The 10,719-nt window shown below is 49.2% G+C and overlaps 1 protein-coding gene across 1 annotated transcript in view; it reads right to left on the reverse strand.

The window, feature by feature from the left end:
- Positions 1 to 7: 7 nt before the first annotated feature.
- The window catches only part of LOC109933335 (alpha-2A adrenergic receptor-like), a 57,436-nt gene continuing 46,724 nt past the window's right edge, over positions 8 to 10,719 (reverse strand). Inside the window, exon 2 of the mRNA XM_048609234.1 lies at positions 8 to 1,646. Coding sequence (XP_048465191.1) covers positions 40 to 1,646 — 1,607 coding nt within the window. The 3' untranslated portion in view covers positions 8 to 39. The remainder of the gene's footprint in view (positions 1,647 to 10,719) is intronic.

Here is a 10,719-nt window from a genome sequence, read left to right on the forward strand (position 1 = left end):
CCCCCCCCCCCCCCCCCCCAGGGGTACAGTCACGGTCTGTCAGAGTTTCTGGCCGCGGCGCTGACCCCTGCACAGAATCTTTTTGAAGGCCTTCCTGAAGTCCTGGTTGAAGACGGTGTAGATGAGAGGGTTCACCGAGCTGTTACAGTAACCCATCCAGAAGAAGAATTTGAAGAGTTTCTCCGGGACCGGGCAGAGTTTGGGGCAGATAGCGGTCAGGGAGTAGGTGAAGAAAAACGGGAACCAGCAAAGGACGAACACCCCGATCACCACGGCCAGCACGAAGGTGAAGCGCTTCTCCCGGTTCTGGCGGCCCTTCCAGCGGCTCCGGGGGGCCAGGCTAGTGACCGGCCGGCCGTCTACACACCGGACCTGTCCCGTGGCCTTGGCCGGGTTCGGGGCGGTGTGTTGCGGCTGCGGTGGGTGGCAATGCTGGCGGTGAGCAGCCGGGGACGGGGAAGGGGCTAAAGCGGGGCAGGGCGGCTGCTCCGAGGATGAGGAGTCTTCCACCTCGGCCAGGACCCCCTGTCCGTCTCCGCCGTTGTGTTGTCCCGGTTCCGGGGCTCCGGGGGGGGAAGGCGGCTGGTTCAGGCCGTTGGGAATGTCCCCGGGGCGGCCCCGGCTCCTGAGCTTGGCGATCTGGTAGATCCGGATATAGACCAGGATCATGATGATACACGGAGCGAAGAAGGAGCCGATACACGATGAGATAATGTACCAGACCTGGTCATTAATGTGGCAGGTACCAGGCTCCTGGCTCTGGTTGGTACTGATGTTGGTAATGAGTGGGGGGCAGGAGATGGCAGCAGCGATGACCCACACGATCACAATGATCCCCTTGATCCTGCGGGGGGTCCTCTTCAGGTTGTACTCGATCGCTTGGCTAATGGACCAATAGCGGTCCAAGCTGATGGCACAGAGATGGGCGATGGACGCGGTACAGAACAGGACATCAATGGCCAGGTGGACCTGGCACCACAGGCGCCCAAAGTACCAGTAACCCATGAGCTCCTTGGCCAGAGAGAAGGGTATTACCAGGGTGGCGACCAGAATGTCCGCGGTGGCCAGTGACACCAGGAAGAGGTTCTGAGGAGCCCGTAGAGCACGGCTGGTGAACACGGCGATGATGACCAGGACATTACCGAAGATGGTGAGTGCCATCAGTAAACCCACCACTGAGCTCAGGGCCACTGCCTCCCGCACCGAGTAGGCGAGGGGCTCCGAGCCGTTCCCGCAGCCTCCCCCGGCCCCGGCCCCGCACCGAGAGCCCCCGGGCTCGGCTCCCAGCTCCACCGTGTCCCGCTGCAAAAGCATCAGCTCCGGGCGGCGTGCCCCTCCTGGCCGATCAGCCGCCAGCGCCGAGCGCCCCCGCCCCCCCCACCCCGTCAGTGGCCACGGGCTCCGGGGGGCGGTGGGGGGTGGTAGTGTCCCTGCCCCGGGACCTGGGGGCTCGGGAAAGTTTCCCTCCTTCAGGCAGAGGCTGCAGCCGCTTCCAGCGTGAGCCTGGTCCGGGACACACAGGGAGACACACAGGGAGACACACAGGGAGAGACAGAGACACACACACAGAGACAGTGAGAGCTGAGAGACTCGCTGCCCTGAGCCCGCCCTTATATAGAGCCCGCCCGCGTCCCGCCGCCTTGTTGCTGGGCAGAAATCGTCAGGGCACCACGTGGCCGCCCAGCTCCACAGGATGGTGGGTGGGGGCTGACCCTGCCCCTTTCCCCCTTCCCTCACTTTCCCCCCTCTCCCCCCTCCCTCACACTCCCCACTCCCTCACTCTTCCCCCCTCTCTCCCCTCTCCCCCCTCCCTCACTCTCCCTCCCCCCTCCCTCCCCTCCCTCTCCCCCCCTCCCTCACTCTCCTCCCCTCTCCCCCTCCTTCACTCTCCCCTCTCCCTCATTTCCACCCCCTCCCTCCCTCTCCCCACCCTTATTTTTAACCCCTCTCCTCCCTCACTTTTCTCCCTCCCTCTCCCTCTACCCCCTGCCTCACTCTCCCACTCCCTCACTCTCTCCCCCTCCCTCTGTTCCCCCCCCCCCCCAAACACACACACACACACACAGAGACACACTGGACCCCCTGCAGACGGGATGGGGATTAGAGAGGTCAGCACCCTGCCTGGGCGAATCTGTTTGGCTGGGGGTCTCCATGTTGGTCATTCAAGCAGGATGAGGGTGGGGGTGTGAGGGAGGGGAATGATGGAGAGTGGCTGAGGGAGGGTGGGTGAGGGAGGGGGATGAGGGAGGGGAGAGTGGATGAGGGTGGGGGGTGAGGGAGGGGAATGAGAGAGGGGGAATGAAGTTGGGGCAATGAGGGTGGGGGGTGAGTGTGGGGAAATGAAGGAGGGGGGTGAGTCAGGGGGTAGGCACTGTTTGCTCCTCACTGTATCCTTTAGTGTTTGTGGCAGTAACTGTGGGGATGGTGGGGGTAGGGGGTGGTTGGGAAAGGGGGGGAATTGCTGCGGTCTATGTAGTTTCCTGGTGTTCAATGATTGTGATTTGAATTGAAACACTGTGAATCCGGAATCACACTGGAGTTTCTAACAGAGACACTGACTTACAGCACAGACTCTGGCAGCTTCCACACAACACTCGGGAATGTTGGAACTGAGCGTGGAGAGCTCAGAAAGCTCTCCATCTGTCTCTGGGTCTGAAGGCACATGGCATTGAGTCAATGAGATTTGGGTTGGGGTTAGGGAGGGAGGAGTCATACAGCTGACATAGGCACCTGAGTTCACATCCTGAGTCTATAGTGAATAACTAACAGTTTTCAATGAGATTGTCAACTGATGAGACTGTGAATATTGCAGGTGCTGACTGTGAGAACACTATCCTGTCAGAATATCCACACTATCTCACAGTGTGAGGGTCACAATATGGCAAGTCAATGCTATAGTGTGTGCAGGTGACACCAAAATGAATCTACAACAAGAATTCAGTTGATCCCTCTGGGTTATTTTTCTCTGAGGTAGTCTGGGATTTCTGACACATCATTTATATTAAGCTGTTTCCCTCTGGAATTAGTGTTCAAACAGACACATCCTGAGGTCAGGAAGGGGTTAATTGTTGAAGGAAGTGTCTGTACATTCACCAGTTATATTTTTGTTCTTGGAACGAGGTCAAATTGAGAAAGGCCAGCCGGATATGGTTCACTCTCTGCTTTCATAATATTTTTGCTCATTGGAAGTGTAGCTCCTGGGTGAGTGTACACCACTCTGAGGGAATGTGTACCACTCTGGATAAGAACTACCGTGCCCTAGGTCAGTGTATAGTGCTCTATGTGGGTGTACTGTGCTCTAGGTCAGTGTATAGTGCTCTATGTGGGTGTACTGTGCTCTGGGTCAGTGTACAGTGCTCTGTGTGGGTGTACTGTGCTATAGGTCAGTGTATAGTGCTCTGTGTGGGTGTACTGTGCTCTGGGTCAGTGTACAGTGCTCTGTGTGGGTGTACCGTGCTCTAGGTCAGTGTATAGTGCTCTGTGTGGATGTACCGTGCTCTGGGTCAGTGTATAGTGCTCTGTGTGGGTGTACCGTGCTCTAGGTCAGTGTATAGTGCTCTGTGTGGGTGTACTGGGCTCTGGGTCAGTGTATACTGCTCTGAGTCAGTGTACAGCACTGTGGGTGTACTGTGCTCTGGGTCAGTGTACAGTGCTCTGGGTCAGTGTAAAGTGCTCTGGGTCAGTGTACAGCACTGTGGGTGTATAGTGCTCTGTGTGGGTGTACCGTGCTCTGGGTCAATGTATAGTGCTCTGTGTGGGTGTACCGTGCTCTGGGTCAGTGTATGGTGCTCTGTGTGGGTGTACCATGCTCTGGTTCAGTGTATAGTGCTCTGTGTGGGTGTACCGTGCTCTGGTTCAGTGTACAGTGCTCTGAGAAAGTATACAGCACCCTGGGTCAGTGCTGGCTTTTATTGAGCCTCGTCTATCAGTCAGCCCCTTCTGCCTTGAATTCAATGACTTCACTTAAGACCAGTTTGAGGATGGGGAATGCAACTGACTTTCAGCCCGAAGTCCTACATTCAATCCTTGTTGATTTCTAAACTTGGGAATTATTGTCTCCACTTTGGCAGTGGAAGTGCCCCAGAGAAACTTGTCACCCTGGAAATAACCCTCTGCCAATGGTGTGAGTGAAGTGCCTCAATTGATGAAGCCATCTAATTATAAAACTGTAACTTACCTCAGACAGTTCCTCTGAAAATATGTTTTAATAATAGATATCAAGTTTGTGGTAATGACCAAACCAATCTGTAATTTACATTAATCCATAAAAATCTGAATGAATCATTACAGAAATGCATTTACTGAGTCAATAATAAATGTCTAAACAATCTGTAAAGCGTATCTGAAAAATGTGTTGTAAACTGTGGAACAGGTCATGGGGTCTTCATTAGGGTGATGGACTGGGAAAATCAGGATGGTAGTGGATCTCAAGAGAAGGAATTTGTTGGATATTCACAAGATTTTTTTTGCAGCAGTTTGTGGTAAAGCCCATGAAGGAACAGACAATTCTGGATTGGGTGTTGCATGATAAGGCAGACTTGATTAGGGAGATTAAGGTGAAAAAAACCCCTGGGGGCAGTGACCATAATATGATAGAATTCACCCTGCAGTTTGAGAGGGAGGGGCTGAGTCAATGTGGTGAAGATTCATGGGAAGCCAGAGAATTGGGAACCCTTTAGAAACCAGCAGAGGATAATTCAAAAAGCACTAAGGAGGGAGAAGGTGAAATACAAGGGAAAGTTTCTAGTAATATAGAAGATAGCAAGAGTTTTTTTCAGATGTCTGAATGGTAAGAGAAAGGCAAGAGCGGACATTGGATCACAGAAAAATATGGCTGGAGAGGTAGTAATGGGGAACAAAGAAATGACAGAGGAACTGAATAGGAACTTTCATCAGTTTTTCACACCAGCAGCAGACCAGAACTTGAAGAGAGTGAGGGGGCAGAGGTGAGAGAAGTAGCTATCACTAAGGAGAAGGTGCTGGGGAAGCTGAAAGGTCTGAAGGTGGATAAATCAGATGGACTACACCCCAGGATTTTGAAGGAGATAGCTGAGGAGATTGTAAAGGCATTGGTGGTGATCTTACAAGAATCTCTGGAGTCAGGGAGGGTCCCGGGGACTGGAAAAAGTTTAATGTAACACCCCTGTTTAAGAAGGGAGTGGGGCAGAAGACAGGAAACTATTGGCTGGTTAGCCTGACCTCAGTCATTGGTAAGATTTTAGAGTCCATTATTAAGGATGTGATTGTGGAGTACTTGCAAGTGCATGGTAAAAATAGGGCTGAGTCAGCACAGCTTCATCAAGGGGAGGTCATCCCTGACCAATCTGTTAGAATTCTTTGAGGAGGTAACAACCAAGAGCCAGTGGATGTGATCCATTTGGATTCCGAGAAGGCTTTTAGAAGTGTAGACTATTTTCTAAATAGGAAAAGGCTTCGGAAATCTGAAGTACAAAGGGACTTGCGAGTCCTAGTTCAGGAGTCTCTTAAGATTGACATACAGGTTCAGTTGGCAGTTAGGAAGGCAAATGCAATGTTAGCATTCATTTCAAAAGGGCTAGAATACACGAGCAGGGATGTACTACTGAGGCTGTATAAGGCACCAATCAGACTGCATTTCGAATATTGTGACCATATCTAAGGAAAGATGTGCTGGTGTTATAGGGGGTCCAGCGAAGGTTTATAAAAATGATCCTTTGGATGAAGGGTTTGTCATATGAGGAGCAGTTAATGACTCTGGGTCTTAGAAGGATGAGGGAGGATCTGATTGAAACTTACAGAATTCTGTGAGGCCCAGATAAAGTGGTCATAGAGGAGATGTTTCCGCTAGTAGAAGAGACTAGAATCCAAGGCACAGTCTCAGAGTGAAGGGACAACCCTTTAGAACTCAGATCAGAAGCAATTTCTTCAGCCAGAGGGTGGTGAATCTATGGAACTCATTGTCACAAAGGGCTGTGGAGGCCAAGCCATTCAATGTATTTAAGACAGAGATAGATAGGCTCTTAATTAGTAAGGGGATCGAGGTTTACTGGGAGAAAGCAGGAGAATGGGGTCAAGAAACATATCAGCCCTGATTGAATGACAGAGTAGATTCAATGGGCTGAATAGCCTAATTCTGCTCCTACAAAAACAGAAGTTGCCGGAAAAGTTCAGCATGTCTGTCAGTGTTTGTGACGAAAAAAATCAGAGTTAACGTTTCGGGACTCTAGAGAGAACGAGAAAAAGTGGGACAATGGTGACTTTACCTTTTATAATCCTCAAGCTAAGTTGAGTAGAACAATTCAAAGTCTATTTGTCATGAGTCATGAGCCTTCGTCATGAGTTAATCGAAGGGTAGAGTACATTGAAAAGTACTCAGTGATTGTAGGAAATAGCTGTTTTCTAGCACAGGGAATACATCTGATGAATGATGCACTAACAGTGAGTCTATACAGTGACTGTTTGGGATTTGACAGATAATTGAATATCAATGCTGCATTAAAACAATGAGTTTAGTTAAGCATATCTGGAAACATTGGTAAAACAGGTTAGAAACTGTGGATTTGACAATTATGGCTATTTCTCATAATTTTCAGTAATATTGGTACAATTTAATATGAAGTTATAAAACTAGAATGATCAGACCTAATATACATGTTACAGATAATGTGTTTTGTTTTCTTCACGAGGAACCTTACAATGTTTACACCATTTGAAGGAAGTACTATAATTGCAATCTGATGCAGATTGGAGCCACAGCCTTTAGCTGAACTTTAAAATAAGAGTTTAATCACCAACAACCTAGACATGAGTGCCAGTGTCTGATCCCCAAACACCTCCGTCCAATAAACACAGTGTCCACACGCTAACCATTAGACCTGACATAACCACAGGCACTAACTCCAGTACAGAAATCCAGAAAATAATTCTGCACCATCAATGCAGATGCTGACCCTAAATCCAGACATTTACTCTGGCCACATACTCTGGACCATTAGTCAAGACAGTAACTCCAGACACTTACCAGAAACACTGACTTCAGGCCATTGACAAAGACAGACTCTAACTTTAGACACTAACTCCAAACCATTAAACCAGACACTGACTCCAGACCCGAACCCCAGACACTTTTTGTATTTACTGCAGACATCTATCCCAGACACGAGCATTAACACAAACTTCAGGCACTAACTCCAGACACTGATTTCAAATACCATCTCCAGAACACTACATGTGGTATCAAGGAGCCTGAGCAAAACTGGAATCAATGGATATCAGGGGGTAAGCTCTCTGTTGGTTGGAGTCATACCTGGCACATAGGAAGATGGTTGTGGTTGTTGGAGGTCAGTCATCTCAGCTCCAGGACATCTCTGCAGGGATTCCTCAGGGTAGTGTCCTCAGCCCAACCATCTTCAGCTGCTTCATCAATGACCTTCCCTCCATCATAACATCGGAACTGGGGACACTTGCTGATCATTGACCACATGTTCAGCATCGTTTGTGACTCCTCAGATACTGAAAATATCGCTCATGTCCATGTTCCAGACAATAACTTCAGTCACTAACTGCAGACCATTAACCTAGATACCAACATCATTCCAGACCTGTAGCCCACATACTAACACACACACTAGTTCCATATCCTAGTTCCAGACCATTAATCCAAACACTAACTGCAGTTACTAACTCCAGACCCTCACTCCAGACTGCTATTGCAGACTAATAAATTAGACCTCTAACTCAGATACTAACTCTAGGCCATTAACCCAATCACTAAATCCAGCTCCTTAGTACAGACAACAGCTCCACTCACTTAGATACGAGCTCCAGACATTAACTCCAGAACATTCATCTAGATACTAACACCAGTCACTTACTCCAGGTCGTAAACAGACACTAACTCTGGACTCTATCTCTAGTCACTAATTCCAGACACTAACTCCAGAACATTGACTCAGAAGCTGTCTCCAGACTCTGACTCGTGTCTCAATCAGATAATATGGAGAAGACACCACTGGGTTCTGGGTTTGGAGCCAGGACTTATTGTACTCCTCTATTACAAATGTTGAGTTCCATCGTAGGGATTGTGTGCAAGCCACATAAAACATGAACTGGGGTCTGATGAACTTTTAATTGGAGCAACCAAACACAATGAAACTTGCAGCAGAAATTCAGGATTAAATCCACTGACAGCAGCAAGAGAGTGGGAGGCCAGATTGTGTGTATAAATCTCAGCTACACCTTTAGGGATACTGTTTTGACACAGTGTGGGATAAAATTATGGTATTGCACTGCTGAATGTTTTCTGAGTCACTGACCACTAATACCATGAGTTTTGTTTAGGTGAATCAGCCCAGAAGTAAAAAATGCAGTGAGATCCATCTCAATGTCAGGAGCAATACACTCCATTATTCATGCTTCTGATGAGTGGTGAGGCAAGATTCTCACTGCTCAGGGGCATTATAGCATGTTAAACCCCTTATTGATGCTACAACTCACCTCAATAATATTCAGCTTCTTACCAAACAAGTTATACATTGAAAAATTCAACATAGAAATCAGAGCGTGGGAACTGAAGGTGGCAGCTTGCTCCAAACAGCATCTTGGGGCATGCCATGGGCACCAGCCATGTGCACTCCTCATCTGTGGACATTGGCATCTGGCACTTGCTAAACCCTGGCGCCTTTCCAATGTGCTGGCCAACTGCTGAGAAACCACAAGCATGGATTGCAGGGGGAATTGGCAATGTGCAATAAGATTCAGGCCCTCGTGTTGAGGATGGAGTGTTCATGGGCTGAATCTTGTGGGGTTTTGGCTGAGTCCAAATTTTGACACCAAAAACAAAGTCGTTGGAAAATCTTAGCAGGTCTGACAGCATCTGTGAAGAAAAAAACAAAGTTAATGTTTTGGGTCTGGTGACCCTTCCTCATAACTGATAGTGGCTGGGAAAATGTCAGTTTATATGCAGAAGATAGGGAGGGGGGTGGGGTAGGGAATAAATGATAGGATAGAGCAAAAAGAGGGAGAAGAACAGTTGGACAGACAAAGAGTTGATAACAATCAGGCTGGGAAGGTGTATAGTTGTTAATGGGGACTGTGGTGTGTAATGGCAGACTATGTGTTAACAGTTGTTTTTCCAGCAACTTTATTTTTGTTCCTGATTTACAACATCCACAGTTCTTTCAGTTTTCCAGGTTTTGAGTGATTGTCATGTGAGATTAGCAATGTCTGTGGACAAGGGGTGATTGTGACTGGTGCACATGGGTCATGTCCTGAGATGTTGTTTATTGCAGGGTAACATGGAGGCTGCTCAGTCAAGGATGAACCAAAGTGGCCCAGGTACCCATTCACACTTCCACATCGAGATCTCTCACTGTCAAGCTCGTTTGGCAGTCTTAGTCAGATAAGAAGCAGAATATTAATGAGGCAGGTTGCAGCATTAATAAGACAGTTAACAAACTCCCATCCCCTGCGCAGGCAGCTCACTGCTGCCCAATCAGAGACTCACCTCAGCACCCACTAAACATCTCATCCAATTTGACCACAAATCACCTGGGGCAGTGCCATCTCCATGGTGCAAGGAATGACCAGCAGTGCCACAAGAAGGTCAATGACCTTCTCTGCTCCGCTAGGGTGGGGGCCCACACTCTTCCCTCTGCCGCTTCACACTCACTCTAACTTTGCTGCTAAACCCACCTCCCAGCAAGGCTCAAGCTCTGCCACCCTCACTATCTCCTGCAATACCTTCTCTTAGCCATTCTCATTTCCCCTTTACCCACAACACAAACCCTGCACAGCATCTGTGCTGCCTACTGAATGCCTAGAAACCCTCCCCACCCTTCCCCACCCTACACCAGCATGAGCAACTGCACCACTCACTGTCACTGCACTCCATCCCTCAAACATGAGGGTCCCCTCATGGAAGTGGGCACCCTCAAACACGGGGAGACTCCACCCTCAGACTCAGGATGGTATGGGCTGGGTGCTGGGTGCTATGTTCTGATTGTTGTAGTTATCTCCAGGAGTCTCTCTGGAGCAGGGGATGGGTGAGTGGTTTCAGCACCGCGGACAGAGCGAGGGGCTGCTGTCACCTAGCGGCAAGCCGCCGCATTACAGGCGAGGCTGAGAGCCGCCGCGGACCAAAGACAGAGCGCAGTGTCCACACATCACCCTGTTCACATGTCCATCACCCTCTCCACCCACTGCCCTTGTACCCTCTCTATTCAAACTAAACACCAGCCACAAACAAACACACTGTGCAGTTCACAGTGTGAAACGTGCAGTTGGTTCCTTTTTATTTTTAAAATGAACAATTACAAACACGTCCTAAATGTGGAAAATGAACACTGGGCTACGAAGGCAGCAGAAAAGATTAAAATGAGGTGAAGTTGGACATGAGATAACAAAGTGTAGAGCTGGATGAATACAGCAGGCCAAGCAGCATCAGAGGAGCAAGAAGGCTGACGTTTCGGAACTAGACCCTTCTTCAGAAAAGGGGGAGGGGAAGGGGGTTCTGAAATAAATAGGGAGAGAGTGGGAGGCGGATAGAAGATGGATAGAGGAGAGGATAGGTGGAGAGGAAACAGACAGGTCAAAGAGGCGGGGATGGAGCCAGTAAAGGTGAGTGTAGGTGGGGAGGTAGGAAGGGGATAGGTCAGTCCAGGGAGGACGGACAGGTCAAGGGCACGGGATGAGGTTAGTAGGTAGGAGATGGGGGTGGGGCTTGAGGTGGGAGGAGGGGAT

This window comes from Rhincodon typus, chromosome 20 (genome assembly GCF_021869965.1).
Source record: "Rhincodon typus isolate 14 chromosome 20, sRhiTyp1.1, whole genome shotgun sequence".
Taxonomy (NCBI): domain Eukaryota; kingdom Metazoa; phylum Chordata; class Chondrichthyes; order Orectolobiformes; family Rhincodontidae; genus Rhincodon; species Rhincodon typus.